A 17,400-nucleotide genomic window follows, 5' to 3' on the forward strand; every position below is an offset into this window, starting at 1 on the left:
TCATTCAGCTGCAAATCAAAACAAGCTGCATTGGAAATTAGCGGCTGTTCCTTCCCACTAAGCCGTTTGTTTAGCTCAGACTGCAAGGCAGACATTCTATTTAGCAATACATATGCATATATACATTACAGTGCAACCCTAAGCATGTTTTACTCTCAAGATCAGGCCTGCTGTGTTCAGTGGGGCTTGTTCCATAATAGATGCGTTTAGTATGGCAGCCCTAAATAGCAAGCCTAAATGTATTTAGTTGGGAAGAAATTCTGCTGAAAATCAAAGAGACACGCAACGGTAAATGAGGTTGTTTGTTTAGAAGTATGCCGGCTGGGTTCAACACGACTTGATTCTAAAAAGAGGTGCAATACAAGGATCAACTCTTTCCCTTCTTGCTCTGAAATAAACCTCTTTAGTTGAATAGGAGTACTCTTTGCAAACTGTTACAGTCTAAGGAATTAGACTGAAACTGATTTGTCTGTACTTCAAATGAATTAGAAGTACAAAGCGTTAACCGAATAAGAGGAACAAGACATATTAAGGCAATTATTTTTCAGCCTAGAAATCAGCCTTAATGGGAACTGTTATGATTTTTCTCCCAACTCTACCCCAAATGCAATCAAAGCTGATAGTCCACTACAGCTTAGATGAATATTACGATTATTATGATCATTACAATAGCAGGAGCAATTCAAGAGAGAACAAGAAACAGGCAAATATAATTTGATGTCCTACCTTTCGACATTGCCCAGAAAGGGATCTTGTTTGGGTCTCTAGGTTCACATTTGAAGGTTTCCCTCAAGTATCTCCAATGTTAAACCATTCGATCTTATGAAACCAAAGCACCATCTTCACTTTTTCTTGGTGATGCGCACTGCCGAAATACGTTTCTTCTTTCTAAGCTGGCGAAAAGTTTGGCTGCAATTTCCAAAGTCCTGCCTGATCCGCTTTAATACACCCAGATTCTGCCGCTTCAAATGTGTACGTATGCATGTTTTTTTTTTTGCATGCGCGGGTATAGACACATATGCATACACACACACAGATCCAATATACCTGCTGTCGAGAGCTAGATAAGAAGCTTAAGCCAGCCCGGAGTTGTTAATAGGTAGATAAGGAAAGACAAACAAGGCCGACAAGAATGCCAGCGCAATCTAGGCTAAGTAAACATCACTTGGTTTGGAGGAAACCCGCCACTTGTATTTCTCCTAGACTTCGCTGGAAGTTTAGAAAGGAGCGAATAGCAGTTGCAGGCTGGGGAGCCACCAAAACTTGAAGCGACCTGAACAGAATTCCTTCGTGAACCGACACCGAAGGAAGATGTGAAGGCCTATTTTTGATGCTGGTAGAAGCTTCCTTCTAGAGCTGACAGCCTGGAGATCTGAGATAGATCGACACTGATGTTTCAGCTGGATCTCCAGCCCACGTGAACCGAAGCAAAAAGACAAGCTGATGGACAGCAGCAGGATCATTTAAGGTTTACTCAAAACAACCCGCTGGTACCTCAAGGAAGGGTGCCGAGGGACTGCAGCCTGTGGCTTGGACTAACTGCGTGGAGTCCCAGGCTCTGGTTGCCACTGGTCCTTACTTGCATAAAAGCTCCACTGGGGTTCTGCCCTTGACTTCAGCCCAAAAAAGGGAACGTACCTTTGTGTCTTTAGACTTTGGCTTATGGAACGTGTGGATCGATGGGGTTACTCAGAAATCTGCAAAGGGATATAAGGGAAGCCAATCTGGCACTTGCTGTTGAAGGAGTTGCATAAACATGCATCCTTTTTCTACTGAAATACGAGAAGACGGGCCTTTCCTACGTCAGGAAAGCAGCAACGGGGATATTTATCCTTAGAAAGGGATGTATTGCTTTGAAATCGTACTGGGAATATTCCTTGGCAATTCAGTGGAAATGAATGGGATTGGTTTCCAAGTTATTTTGAGCTTACCGGATCTATTTAGTCTGAACCAGCCTCCTCTGCCCTGACGCTTTCCAGATGTAGTTGGACTCTGACTCCCATCACTTCTGAACCACCATTTGGACTGGCTGGGCATGATGGGAGCTGTACCCCACACATTCTGAGAGTGCCAGTTTGAAGGCTGGGTGAGTTAAACGTCCTAAAGCTACAAAAGAGAGAATCATTTCCCCAGCCACTGCGCCCATCCTAGTTAAGTCCAGTATAAAATCAACGGGGCTCTCAAGTGTCCTTTAGAGTAAATCTAATCCTCGCCTTGCCATTGTTTGCAAAACAAAAAAACAAACAAATGAAAAAACCAAAAATAGGTATGCACCTGAGGTGTGATTGTGGATGCTCCATTTATTTAGCACCGCAAAAAAACCCCTGTAATGCTGATTTCAAACCCAAGATAGCAACAGCCTCTACATTAGTGAAGCTACTAAAGACAGAGGGGACATTCTGTATTATAAATACAGAAGGAACAGAATCCCACATCATTTCACTGCTTTTGAACGTATCAAGCACTTGGCTGTTTTGATTGAAAGAGGGTTAAAATCTGAAGTCCAGCAAACCCACAAATAGAATCATAAAGCTGTCTCAACAATTAACACTCCTGTGTCTGTCAGTAGCTGGTTTATTTGCGTTTTTCTCCCATTTGTTTATATTCCCCCCTCTGTCCGACCCTCACCCCCTACGCTTCTGGGTAACTCCAGATCTATCCGCTCCAGTATTATTTACCTTGAGTTTCAAGTCTATTTTCCTCGGTACACATCAAACTGTTAACGTTCTTTAACATTTCAATTTATTTATTGCAGTAAAAATATACAATGATATTTACAAAACAATCATAAAAATAGGAATGCATTTAGACACCGGATCTATTTGCATTTTAACATGGGTCATCAATAAATAAATAGAATGTTTCATTTTCGCCCCCCCACCTCCCTTTTTTATTTTTTTTTCCAGGAAGAATTCCAAAACAAAGCAAAATTAAAAAGGAACCTGAAAGGTTTTGCGTATGAGAGTTTGAGCCAGTAAGGTTTTGCTGCTGAAACATTTTTGGGGCGGTGGGTGGGACGGTTTTCCTTTCTTGCTCCTTTAAAAATGGGGTTTCGTTGTCATTAGATCTGTTCAAAAAAGAAGGGTGGGGGACTCCAGTAACGTATTTCCTTTCATGAGTGGCTCATAAGCTCTCTTGGGAATGCATGCATGCAAAAAGAGGGGAAAGGAAGTAGGGAAAAAAGTTCCAACATTCTTCGTCAAAATGGGGAGGGGGGGAGCAGGTTCAGATTTCGATCAGAATGCAGAGATGTTTGGTAGACCATCCAGCCTTCACTCTGGATCAGCCACCTCACCGTCAGAGGGGCTCTAGGTCTCTTGCCTCAATTGCTCTCCCCACGCCCTGCTCTTTGCAACCTGGGCCAAGAACGCGTCTACATTTCCAAGAAAATCCTTGGCGTGCTATTGTCTGAGAAGGGGGAGAAATAACCCCGGGAGGTGGATTGAGGGCGAATCCAAGTGCAGAGTCTCTAGATTGTCCATTTTCTCTCCTTCCCTTTGAGAACAATGTCATCTGGGAGGAAAAAAGAGAGAGAGAGAGAGAGAGAGAAGGGGAGGGGGAGAAGGGAGGAAACTGTTACTGGAAAAGAAACATTCACTCTCTTAGAAAGAGACGACGAAAAGAAAAAGCTTCTTTTCGTGACCCTCCAGAACTTTGACTCTGCTCGATTCAAGCAGAGGATTGCAAGGCTGCGTGCGGGTGTGAGTGCGCGCGCGTGTGTGTGTAGGGGGGAATTAAAGCACAAAGGAAGGCGGGGGAAAGGAACATTGGCAAGGCATGAAATCAGGAAACGCGCCGAAGGAAGCGTCACGGAGATCTATCTCAGCGAATCTAGTAAATGGGGGATACATTATCCTCCTGGAGCTTAACTAAACCTTCCCTTAAATACATCCCCGCTGCCTTTTGGGGTAACTTGCTTCCAAGGAAGTTTGCTTCAGGAGTCCAGGATCCTTGAGCTCCCCAGTCGCCTCGTGGGAAGCCTGCCACGCTTACAATCTAGCCTATGGTGGGAACGAGGTGGGGGTAGGGGGAGTGAAAATGATCCGAGCCAATGTGAGCTGGCCCGTTAGCACCCTGGATTGAGCACTGGGCCCAAGAAAGCTGAGGAAGAACATGTCAGGCGCAGAATTGTTCAGATACACATGTCCATCACATGCAACCACGAATCTTTGAAACGGGGTTCTTGGTCTGTGTTCCGTCTGCGCAAGCTCATGGGCCCCGGTCCCTGCACAACTTGACCGAGAGCAGGCCAGCATTCAGCCAGCTTTTCCCATCGATGGAAGTTCTGCTGAAGTAGCCCCTTCCTATTGCCCTCCATCCCTTCCCTGGGAAGGCTAGCCTCCTCCACTCCTGCCTCTCCTCTCTCCCAGCCAAGTTCTCCTCTCACTCCAATTCAGCCCAGACTGCCATTGGTGAAGGCTGGGGGGGGAGGGGGAGCCAACGAGGACCAAAAGAGGGATCAGCCGCTGGTGCCTCCTTCCCCCAATCTGGCGCCTTTCGGACGCCTTGGACTTCAAGACCCCTCAGCCCAGCCAAATGGGGCACTGGCTGATCAGGGAAAGGGAGCAGTTGGGAAAAGGCTGGCCTAGTGCCTTGAACCTGATCAGGTTTATTCCAACATGAGCCCAAATTGCTTCAGAGTAGAACTTATGCAAAAAGGATTTCAGGCTGCCTACAGGACTTTTTCCAATTGATCCTCTCATCTCCAAAAGAATGCATCTTTACTGGATAGGTAGAGCTGATTTTTGCAAGGGCCTAAGTCAAAGCTAACTCCCGTGCATGAAGAATTGAACTCAGTAGGACTTCTGAGTAAACAGGCACAGGATCAAGCCCAAGGCCCTTTTTCTTCTCTCTCCAACCCAACTTTCCATACAACCTTTAACCTTAGAAGTGGTATTTCCACATGCTCACTCTCTTTACACCAAGGCCTGATCCAACAAGTTAGACCCTGAGTCAGCAGTGGTAGGCTGCAGTACAGGCACCATCTTACCTGGGAGTAAGAATCGTTGTGTTCAGTAGAACAAGGATCATATGCTCCTACTCACACTTGTACCTAAAAGTCAGTCCCAACAAAATAGTGGATCTTGCCTTGGAACAAATGAATGTACTGTTACAAGGTAATTCTATATGAATTTACTCTGGAGTATGTAATAGGACTTAATCCCTAGGTCTGCAACTTGAAGGCAAAGAATCTATGTTTGCTTGGCCAAAATGGAAAAATTCATTTCATCCTGCCATTTTTGTGCAGGTGATTAAGGCTCTCTATAGGCAAAAGAGCTTGGCTCCAAAAATAAGGCTCCAGGTGCCAATAAAATGAAAGAGATTTCCTTTAATTCCAAATTAACAAATTTAAGCATCTGATCCCATGTACGCTTTATGAACACAAGATCCCAATGGAATTTTCTAGCAGGAAAATACGCAAAAAATGTTAGGATAAGAACTAAAGCTTAAAAAAAATGATTTAGGATTTGGGTAATTAGTGCCATCAATACACATTTCCACGGCAAGATCAGGCAAATACTAGAAGTGAAGGTCATCTAACATAGGGTGACTTTCCTCATAATTGGACGGCATAGGATCACGACTGCATTCCCACTGAAGTCATGGTCCTTTTCCAGCTATAATCCAGGGCAAACCATGGAGAATAATTCTTGCTTGTGGGATTGCCTTCATAATCTTTTGTTTTGTTTTAAGTTTTGTGATGCCAAATGAAGTTCCTACACAAGGACTCCTTGGATGGCAATTCTAGAAAAAACTAGTAGGCCTTTGGTAATCCAACTGGCTACACTGGAGAAAATTATGCTTTGGAGTTACCTTTAGCCAAGGAATTCTAGCAGACAAGACTTTTAGCTTGGCCTCTGCAACCTCCACCCAAATTTTGGTAAACTGAGCCCATCCTGCGATTTTCTCGCGAGAGGGAAAGAGGGCAAGAAAGAAACGTGCAATCAAGTGCTCAGCCTATTACAACTGTCCCTTCCTTCACACTATTGGGAATGCGTGTGGGACATCCACGAGGTGCTAGAGGACTTAGAAGAAACATTCCTAATGTCACGCAGCTCTAGGAGAATTTGGGAGAGTGATTTTTCCACGCAGTTCACTTACAGATACTGGCAGACTTCATTGTGAATAAAGCAAGAAGGTGCACAAGAAAATGTGCTTGGATGTGTGTAAATGTTCTGGGAAAAAATTGCAAGAAAAGCTTAGTTTCTTTCAACTAGGTGCTGCTTCCAAGGGGAAACCTTGGGGTAGAAGCCCTGAAATAGCTCAAGTGGAAAAAACGTCTTCCAATAAATATGGATAAAAGTGATCGCCTCTGAACAGCAAAGAATGCAGAATGGGGAGAGGTTGTGCTTGGGAGCTAATAGCTGGATTTTAAACAAAGCTTACTCCCATGCCTGAATTTCTATAGGATTTTCTTCTAAAGCAAAGGACCGAGATCCCGTTAAAATCAAGAACAAGTTTGGAATATGGATGGAAGAAGATGCGGTGGTCAAGGCTGGGACAGACAAGTGGGTGTGGAATGAGAGTGAGTACTTGAGCCAGGGAAACCATTGACATCCATCTGAAAGTACCTCTGGAACCAAGGGTGCAGGGTTGCTCAAGGATTAGTTCCCCTGGTCCTCAATTTCTTTGCCATGGGAAGCAGAGTGGCTAAAGAGGGGTGGTACGGTTTTCAGCTCACTTTCCTTGAAGCAGGAGGTGTCACTCAGCTACTCCCCACCCTCAGTGGCACTGGTTGAGAAAGGGCTAGGCTAGGTTGGTGCCCAGAGGGACTCACCAGGAGAAGACTGAGGCCGCCATCCTAAGCCTCTCTGAAGTTGCAGAGGATTCCTTGTGGCCTCCCTGCCTCTTTTAGAAAGAGCCCCCCCCTTCCTTATTTCAGAGTGCTCTAGAAATCGAGGGTCCCCATGATCAAGGACCCTGGTTAGGGAAGGAAAAGCCGAGTCCTCGCGAACGCCTGGCCAGGTCCCTTGGCGGAAAGAGCCAATTGTTTTCCGAGGCGCTTGGAATTGCTAAGATTTCCAGGCAGGAGATCCCGGGCGGAGCGCTCTTGGCACTCCCTAGGACAGCCAGTCCCTAGAAGGGCCCTAGGCGGCCTCCTCACAAGGGCCCATCGGCCCCTCAGCCCAGCCCCGCTCCGCCGAGCCCTGCGCTCTTACCTAAGTCTCCGGGCGCGCCAGGCTGCGCAGGACGCTAGTGGGAGGCGGACATGGACCAGGCGCCTTCCATGCGCCAAACGGAGAAGGCGTAGCTGAGGCGCTCGTGGGCCACATAGCTGCAGCTGGCCATCTTGGAGTCGAGTTCGTCGCTCTGCAGAACCTGGTAGAGGAAGTCGATATAGCGGGCGGCCAGCTTGAGCGTCTGGATCTTGCTCAGCTTGTCCGACGGCAGTGTCGGGATGATCTTGCGCAGCGCCGCGAAGGCTTCGTTCAGCGACTGCGTGCGCTGCCGCTCGCGGACGTTGGCCATCACCCGCTGCGTCTGAAGCTCCTCGTACGACTGCGGGCTGCCCCCGCCGCTGCTGCTGCCCCCGCCGCCCCCGCCGCTGCCCGACTTCTTGCCTCTTTTGCCTTGCGCCGGGCTGCACGGCTCCTCCGCCGAGCCGAGCCCCCCGCCGGCCGCCCCGCTGCCCCCGCCGGCGCCGCCTCCGCCAACTCCTGCGGCCGCCCTACGGCTCGAGCGCCTCTTGCGTCCCCCTCGCTTGCCGGCGCCTTGGAGCTGCTGCTGCTGCTGCTGCTGGCGGTCGGGCTCCTCCTCGCTGTTGCTCAGGCTGTCGTCGGCGGGCGAGACTGGAGAGTTGGAGTCGTCCTGCTGCTGCATCATCTCGGGGGCCAACCCGCGGCGCACCGAGCGGCCCTTTGGAGGGGGCGAGGGGGGTGGGGGAGATGCCTAGCCAGCCAGCTCCCCCCGGCTGGATCCTCGGCCTGCGAGAGGAGAAGAAGAGGACGACGGCGGCGTCAGGGGTGGGTGGGGAGGACCTCAGTTGGATGGGAGGGTGGAAGCCATGGGGAGTCGGAAAGAGAGGCAGCGGAGGAGGGGGAATCTCTCTCTGGCGCTGTCAGCTCCCCTCCCGAGGGCTCCTCGGAGCTAGCTGGGAGTTGGGCGAAAGTTGCAGCCTGGGACGCTCTTATAGCTCCTGCTGGCGGAAAGTTTGGGGGCAGCGGTGTCATTGGCTTGACGTGGAGAAGGAGGGACTTTGCCGAGGCTGAGACGAAAGTTTCCGCTTCCCCCTCCCCTCCTCTCCGCTGCCTTTCCCAGACCGTTAGCCAGAGATCGGAGGGAGCCCCTTCCCCAAGCCGCCGGCTGCTCTTAGTGGCTGCAGGACTGCAGCAGATACTCCCTCCCCTCCCCCTCCCAAGCACACCAGCGTCTGAAGGGCTTGGCAGAAACGGGCTTTGCGCGCCTCGAGTTCTCCTCTCATCCTCTCCTGGGACCCGCAAACTTTTTCCTTCCGAGGCGATCCACCTAAGCACTTCCTTGATAGCCATCTCAGCCCCGTCGAATCAGTAGGCACTGCGCTCCATCCTACCATCAGCTGCTTGGAAGGAGGGCCGATTTATGTCACAGGGTTTACTTCCGAGTCACTCCTATCTGAACGCCCGTGTGCAGGTCGATTTAGGGTCGTCGGAATCGGTTGCCTTCACTGGCCACCAAGTCCTGGAGAAGGTACTGTCTAGCCCTTGGGTTTGAGGTCCATCCTGAGGCAGGAGCCCCACCACAATCTAACCAATTCCGTCCATAGCCTTCGAAAAAGTTAAGCTGCAGTCCTAAATAGGCGCAGTTTCCCGCATTGAAATCAAGTGACAGCCACACGTTTTACTTCCGAGTAAAGAGTCCTTGTATCTGTAGATCCCAGAGTCCAGCAAGAACGGTTTAATCAAACCCCAATCCACTTGAGCCCCTAATTACAACTAGAGTGTGAACTGGGTTTTGGAGAGGGATTCCACTTCTGTTAGGAGTGAATTCCAAGAATATCAAAGGAGGTGATAATTTCACATTCACAATGTGAAAGAATTCTGGGCCTTGTTACATTCCAGGGAGCCTGCTCAAGTGCCTGCGGGATCCAGCTACGTGGACAGAATCTGACTGGATCTCTCCAGCCGTGGCTCGGGGAATTCGATCACGACACCTCGGTCACCAACATTCCGTTGCAGTTTGGAAGCGAAGAAGTGCGCTTTCCAGGGATGGCCCCTCAGCCCGGCTCCCTTCCCCAAGCACCTCTGTGCCCGCTTCGGACAGCCCGGCCAAAGCGTTGATCCCATGCAGTTCTTGGATGCCGGGTCAGCGGCTGTCTGATGTAATTGGGGGGAGGGGGAAGAAGAGAGAGGTTCCCTCTTCCGATCTGTCAAAAATCAGAATTGGGGTGCCGTCTGGCTTCATTTGCTGACTTCTAAGGGTAGGGATCCCAGCTAATTTTCGGCAGATGCCACGATCCTTGGGAGGATGGGGCGGGGGGGGGGAGGGAGAGAGAGAGAAGGAGGGGGAGAGAGAGAGAAACACGCCCTTTTCTGAAGATGTCCCAGAGTATCCACGAACTCGTGGCATTAGCATTCAGGCGCTGTGTGGGCTGCATCCTTCCACAGCGGAAGGACAGCGGGTTCTCTCTTCTCCAAAATAAATTGGACCAGGACCCCTCTGTTATGCAAATAACAGCAGAGGAGTTTAAAAGATGTTCGGATGCCTGCGGTATAAGCTTTGTCATCTTTCTGATCACTGCGGTATTTGCCCTTTTTCTCAAGTATCTTCGCCTCTAGCTTGGTTTATCAATAACATTGCGTGAAAGAGGGAGAGTGCGGTGTGCTGCAGATCGTTAGAAGGGGATATTTCCAGCCACCGAGAGCACCCAATCCTCTGCGTCCTTCAACAGACAAATACGATAACTATCACAACACAGAAATTCAAACAAAACCAGTCTGGTGGTGCTCTTATTATTTTGTCTTCCTAAAACTCCAAACTTTTTACTCTGCAGTGTGCAGAGACTGGGGCATGGGGAGAAAGTCTGTCTTCTTAAAAAGAAAAAGCTAGAGAATCTGGTTCATTGAAAAGATTTCGTTGGTTTTCCGAGAACGTTGGTGCCCGGAACTAAAGGTGCACCTCCCACCGGCCCCCACCTCCCCCCGCGGCAGCTGCCTTCACTTTTGTAAGTAAATCAATCAGCTCAGACAGAAGTAGAGAGGTGAGATTTGCAGAGTAATTGCGGTGCTGCCCCAAGACCTGAGAAAAATCCATGTGGCCCACATCTCTTGAAAGGCGAGGAGAACTTTTCTGGCAGCCGCTGGATCCACGTTTGGGGCAGAGGGACCTGTTGCCCTTCAAGCAATGCTGAACTGCAAGATCCAGCATCTGCTGCTATTGGATCGAAGTCATTCTTAAATAAGCCAAAAACTCAGACAACTGGGAATGAGGTCCACATAAGCCAGAATTACAAACAGCGAGATTGGATTTAGTAAGGGAGGGAGACATCCTTGGACGCCCCCTACTCACCCACCCCTGTTCCAATATCCTCCTTTGATTTAGGGCAGATGACACATCTAGGAGGCAGCAGGTTGAAGAAAACCTGTTTAGGCCTAGTTGAATGTAGCCAAAGTTTGGCGACTTTTTACTCATTTTTCTAGTAAAAAGCAGTGCCGGGAGAGGGAAATGCAGAGGACAGAGAACCATCTCCCTGGCTCCTCTGCTTTAAATCCGCCATCGTGCTCAACCCGCGTCTTCCTCGTGTGGTTCGTGCAGCGGCTTTACCTCTTCGGCCTCTTTTCATTTCGGAGAAGATGATTATAAAGTGTCCTTGGCCAGAAGAATGTGTGACACCCACCCCAGGAGAGCCAAATTTGGAGGAGCCTTCCCCACTTTAGACATTCCCCCAAACCTTGCAGAAGCAGGACGTCTGATCCATGAAAGGGAAGTCCCCAGTGCATTCGGGCAGATCGGCTGGGGATGAGGTCGGAGTGATGGCAAAACGCCCTGCCTTCTTTCTGGAGCCTTCTCACCCATGGAGGAAGGAGCATTTCTCAAGGGGTTTTTGCGTGATCATGAGGACAACCTTGTCTTGGAAGGGATTGGATGAAATGGGAAGGAATTGGCACCTAACGCACATTTATAACTTGAGTACTTTAAGTTTTGATACAGTCGTCCCCTCACTGGCCTCACAACAATGCTGTGAGATAGGTTAGGCTGAAAGAATGAGCAACCAAAAGGATTCAGTTAAGGGTCGTTTTAAACAAGGGCTGCTTGACTCACATATCCTGCTAAATATGTTGAATGTCACTATGGTTCACACAGCATAATAGGAGTATATAGAGATTCAGACCCTTTATGTTTAGTTCAGTGTGGGTATCACCCACGAATTTCAGGTGGGGGTCTTTCCAATTGTATTGGAAGAGGCCAGGAACTGAACTCAAAAGCCTTAATTCTATCGCCAACTTAAGGACCAACTTCTGCTCTAAGGGGATAATAGGCCTTGATAATCCGGAACTTTTTCTTCTCTTCTAACAGCAAGAGAGGGATCTCTGCTACTTACTCAAGCACACTTTCCCTTTTAGTCCCTGCAACTAATCTCTTCCGAGGTCCTAAACCTGACTCTTGAAGGGTCATCAACCATTATATTCCAGGCCCATGGAAGCACTGGAGAGCTGTGGATGACCCTCTTCAGCCCTGAAATTGGCCTGGGAAGTCTCCATTCCTACTTTGCTGTAGGAGGCTACCTAGAATTTGTCAAGGAATTTGGTTTCCTTCTTGGCATCTCCAACTGGGTGGTTTAAGTGCACCAGAGCTGCTGCTTTCCCAAACTTTACCCCTCCCCTTTCAGCCAAAGTGATTGCATTATCTGGAACTTACCCACTCTGATCTAACAGAACCACCCCACAATATATATCAGATGGAGCTTTTAATAAGCCACAAGTCAGATGCTGGAAAAAAGGCATAAACATAACCCCTTCAAGTACTGCCAATGAATACACACACACACACCTCCTTCTGCCTTACTGCACTTGAATACAATTGCCAGCCTCCTTGAAGCAAAGCTCTAGTTAAACTCAAAAAGAGATCTGTCTTTTTAAAAAGGATTTTCAACTGTTTCAAACTTAGTGGATAATTCTTAAAAAAAAGTGGGGGGAGGGGAAGCAACATAAGAACTTTGCTTTCTTGATCAGCAGGGAAAGAGAACATCCATTTCACATATTGTTTAGAGGATTTTCACACATGTCACTTCTCCACCCTAGCTTTTAAAAATCTATTGGTAATGAGAGCATAAAACCTACATTCTCAACACTGGGCATGGCATGAAAAGAGGATTCTGTTCTGATCCACTGTAACCAGAATTAAAAACACTAGCCTAAAATCAGAAAGTCAGGAGAACCGGGTTGTATCAGACAATAGTGTCCATAGGGTATGGTCAAAGAAGTCAAAATGGCAGCCACAATGGTGAGACCAAAACTGTGCCTATTTTATGTGCTTGTGTCATGATCACACCGTCTTGGCTTTTTAATATTATACCCTGTGGGCACCCCTGGTATCAATCAGTCTAGAGATCCCTCTAATCAAGCATTCTGTTCTTAACAAAAGCCAGCCAGAGGCATATTAGACAGAGATGAGTGGATAGGCACAATCCCAGCACACATATACAGAGACAGGTGTCCTAAGAAAAGACATACGGTACTGCTACAAATATTAGAGGTAAGAATAGATAGGCATCATGGTCAGTAGCCACTGGACCTTTCCCCGTGGCTGAGTTGTATGCTTCCAAGCTATCCTTAGGTCTGCCGAAAATAGCGCGGTCATGAAATTGGTTTTTCCCACTGTCCATCCCTTTCCTGTCTCTAAGTTAGTCATCTAACTTTCCTCCAGGGTAATGAGTGATAAACCCTATATACACCTTGAAGTATTTTAAGAAAAATTTAAGATATTACTTTAACATCAGTACATCTATGGATCTGAAGCTGAGGGAATGGTAGACTGAGGGCTGAGAAGAAGGCAGTGTCATGAAGACATGGGAGGAAAGAAAAGATGGCCAGAGCCGATTTGTGCCATGCAGTGGGGGAACAACACACTCTGTGAGTATGTTTAAAGCCAACACAACACCTTGGGACAGCAAATCCAAAAACTATTGTCCATTTCTCCTGAATCTGGAACTCTTCAGCAGTGGTGGACAGCCCCTGCTTTAAGAATTCTGGAAAGAAGGAGAAGGAGCCAGATACAAAAATGCATCCTAGGCCCAAAAAAGCTTTGAAGTACTGTTTTGCTTTGATGATATTTTGTGTGAAGCCCCCTTGCATGGCGCTTTGTAAAGCAACACCCCCTTCTAAAGAGTAAAACAAGGCTGCCACATTGCTTCATTTTGGACCCTTCTGAGCTTTTCCTGACACTTCAGGAAAAGCTTCTGCACGTGTGAATCGCATCCCTACCCTTCAATGAGATAAATAGAATTGCTGTCATGTTTCTGTTTTTCCCCCCTAAATTAAACATCTCCAAGTATTATGTTGTTTTTTCTTATAGTCTACTTGATCTTTTTCTTCACTAGTGACTAGAATTGTACATAATCATCTCTGATTTTGATAGGATTGCGATACTTGCATGTTTATTTCCTTCTGTAAAGATCCCTCACATGGATTTTGCATTTTTCACAGCTGTTATCATTGGTATGACCAACCAGTAAGCAATGAACTGTTTTGTGCTGCCTCTCTCTGTACCTTGAAATAGATTATGTTAATCTTGACTTCAGAGGTTTTTTTAAATATGATTTTTATTGAAACTTTTAAAGAAGATAAAAACTAATGCAAACTAATATAAGTAAGGAAGTGAAAAAAGCAAGCAAGCAAAGAGAAAGCAAGAAGTGCAAGAAAGGAAAAAAAGTTGAAGAAAAAGAAAAAAGAAAGAAAAAAATACAAAGAAGTAGCTTCCAATACTCTTCACAGCAGTTATAAGTACAATTATATTTTAACCTCTCTCTCTAAAGTTACATCATAATACTCTTCTTTCTATAATCTATCCTGTCTAATTATCAATCACAAGTTCATTTTTTTTCAATTTTACACAAGTCCATAAGAGGTTTCCAGTCACCAGTACATGTAGATAGTGTCTTTTCTCTAATCAAAGAAGTTAATTTATCCATTTCAGCAAGTTCTGTCAATTTCACCAACCATTCCTCCATAGTGGATAGTGTTGAGTCTTTCTATCTCTGTGCATACAATAATCTTGCTGCAGTAATCATATATTGAAACAATCTCCCATGGCTTTTTTCTAACCATTTAATGACTTCAGAGGTTTTGTTTCTGAATAAACCTGCTCGGGATTGTGCCTCACAAACAATAGGAACAGCCTTTCTGCAATGGACCAAAAGACACATCTGAAATTTTGAGAGCAAGTTGGGGATCTCATCATGAAATGGCAACCATGATGAGTCATGATCATCACCACCCACCCATCAGGCAGAAGGCAAACAGGTAAGGTGGTTGCCTGCCATTCCTCTAGTAACTCACCCCAGAAAGTTTACCTTTATCCTTTTCCTGGCCATGTGGACACATTGCCAAAGTGCTCTGATGCTTTTAAAAAATATATTTTTATTTTTATTTTCTAAGAAAATCTATGGAGCTTCTGTGGAATGAGAGATTTCTTGTAAATAAAGGCAATACTTCAGGCTGACACTTTGTTTTATAGCATGGCAATGTCCACTTATTCATTATTTTATTTCAAGTTATATGGAGTTGACAGGCATTAAGTAAAGTGTCCATGAGTATGAGATTGCCTATTTCTGGTATAGCCACTGTGTAGTCTATCTATTATTCATCTTTCCCATCAACAACACAATAGCCTGGCATTTATAAAGCATGCAATGAAGTCATCAGTCATCTTCCATTCTTTGCTTCCAACTTCCTATCCAGGACACCTGTCCTGTAAGCCTCCAAGTGTTGTTGGCTAGTGATGAAAAATGATAGGAATTGAAGTCCAATGAGATCTGGAGGGCCAAGATTCCCATTGCATCCCATTTTGCAAGCACCTGCGAGTTCCATCTGCAATATAATTCTATGAATGGCTAATCAGAAGTAAGCTGTAATAGGTTCAAAACAAATTATTCCTTAGTATGTATATAGAGACAGCCAGTTTGGTGTAGTGGTTAAGGCACCAGGCTAGAAACAAGGAGACCGTGAGTTCTAGCCCCACCTGAGCCAGCTGAGTGACCTTGGGCCAGTCACTCTCTCTCAGCCCTAGGAAGCGAGCACTGGCAAATCACTTCTGAAATCTTGCCAAGAAAACTGCAGGGCCTTGTCCAGGCAGTCACCAGGAGTCAAGACTGACTTCACTCACTCACACATTCACTCACTCACTCACGTGTATATAGAGGTCAGCAGCCTTAGATGGTGTTAGTGTCCCAGAAAACCATCTGAGGACAGCTGTTTCAAAAATGAAGTGTGCCTTCCCTCACTCAGAACCAAACAAAGTGTTATAACTAATGAATAATTTACCTCAGGGTCTCAGAAATACAAAAAGATATATCAGTAAAGGCTTACATACAAATTCGACTTAGGGACAGACCTTGGGAATGGAACTCATTCTTAAACTGGGGACTACCTATGTATAATTTGGCATCACATTAACACCTTTAACATTTAAAGATTTTCTCATAAATCTACTGATATATATTAAAATACCATTCCAAAAGGACCCCAGATGAGCACATGACCATATCATATGGGTCAATAAACCCTCACATTTTTTACACCTCCAATAAAGAAAATCTGATGTCCATTCTTTCAAGTACATTCATTGGGGAGCTAATACACTCAAAACTGTTGATACCATTTTAATATTTTTTAAGGACATTAAGCCACTGATGGGGCATTATCAGAGATTCTAGTTCTTTCGTCCATGTTTGGAATGCCCCAGAAATGTCCACTTTAAAAATATTCTTGAGCTTTCAATAGAGATATTTTATGGATTTTACATTCCATCAAGTAATGGCTTTTCAATCTCTATTACAGTTCAACACTCAGTTGTTGTGGTTGGTGGAGAGTGCTGTTTGAGAAACACAAATCAAAGTTCTCCTTTGGAAAACTAAGTGCTTGGGTAGAACTTTGAATCCTGATCATTCTTTGAAGTGAATTTCAGTGAAGTCACTGGATTTTGCTTTCAACTCAAGGATTTTTATAACAGTACAGAAGACGGTCAAATCAAAGGATTCAGTCCTAAGCACATGTAACTGGAAATAAGTACTACTGGGAGCACTGGGACTTATTTCTAGATTCATTCTAGAATTGCCCTGCCTGGCTTCACCTTAATGAAACACTTTTGCCCAGAGGTGACACTATGATCCTTGCCAAGGTGAGGAAGTGACACACTTCTATTCAACAATGGTCATTACTTGAAGCTTCATCTAGCACTTCCTGAGTTGGAAGAGATTTTTGTGCAAAGAACTGTTGAAGATCTTGGAAATGAGATAAAATAAATCAAAACAGCCACATCATTTCACTTCTAGAAGTGAGTAGAAGATACGTGGCTTGGATATGCTTCAGTGGAGTGATTCATTCAGATCATCACTGAATTGAATTACCCCATCAAAGTGTGGTGATACTGTACAATATATTTAAATAATAATTTTAAATAAGATACTTGCTTTTCTCAAATCATAGGCATTAGTTCTCTGTTAATGGTGGTGGGGAAATATTAATGCATAATTTCAATCATGGAAACATCTGTATATTGTGTAAACAAGTCATTTGCTGTAGAATATTTCTTTAATTTTTTTGCTATCATGATGACATTTCTATATGCTAATGAAGGCTTGGTATTGATAACATTTGGCAGTGAATTCAAATAAAGTTCTGTGAGTTGCTGTTGTTAATATCTTGCCCCTCTGCCCACAGAGGTTCTGACACAAATAGAATTTAAAATAGTAACTAGTTCAATTTGTCTATTTAATTCAATGGTTCAATTTGATTCATAAGTTGATTTAACGTGATAATTTGATTGAATTATATCTCCAAACTAAAGCTTCACATAGCTCTAGAACAGTGTTTCTTAATCTCATCAAGTTTAAGATGTATGGACTCCCAGAATTCCCCAGCCAGTTCTAAAACATGCCAGTTAATAGGCACTCTTCCATTTCACAATTAACAGCTCCATATCTGAGCACAAATTTGAATATGGTCCTCTCACCTTCAAGACTAGTGGACATCATATTCTTTTTCAAGGAGGTATTCAGATTACTTTGATAGGCATAACAAATTGTCCCATAGACATTCCAGAAGCAGGTGATTACAACAGATTCTGCTTATTTATTTATTTATTTATTTATTTATTTATTTATTTATTTTTCTGAAAATTTATATATTTATAGAATTTGTATGGCTGCCCAACCTGAAGATTAAGATTTTGGGTGGCATACAAAAACCAATAAGCAAAATACAA

General features: G+C 45.3%; 1 protein-coding gene across 1 annotated transcript; it reads right to left on the bottom strand.

Moving 5' to 3' along the window:
• Positions 1–2,731: 2,731 nt before the first annotated feature.
• Positions 2,732–8,106, bottom strand: TWIST1 (twist family bHLH transcription factor 1). The gene is made up of 2 exons (XM_007420551.3): positions 7,161–8,106; positions 2,732–3,513 (listed from the first exon to the last, which is right to left on the bottom strand). Exon 1 carries the CDS (start codon positions 7,822–7,824, stop codon positions 7,195–7,197), a length of 630 nt encoding a protein of 209 aa, XP_007420613.3. The 5' UTR covers positions 7,825–8,106; the 3' UTR covers positions 2,732–3,513; positions 7,161–7,194.
• Between the last annotated feature and the right edge of the window lie 9,294 nt (positions 8,107–17,400).

This window comes from Python bivittatus, unplaced genomic scaffold (genome assembly GCF_059951505.1).
Source record: "Python bivittatus isolate LINGU-HERP-01145 unplaced genomic scaffold, Pbiv_v1 ctg000610_np1212, whole genome shotgun sequence".
In the NCBI taxonomy this organism is placed as follows: domain Eukaryota; kingdom Metazoa; phylum Chordata; class Lepidosauria; order Squamata; family Pythonidae; genus Python; species Python bivittatus.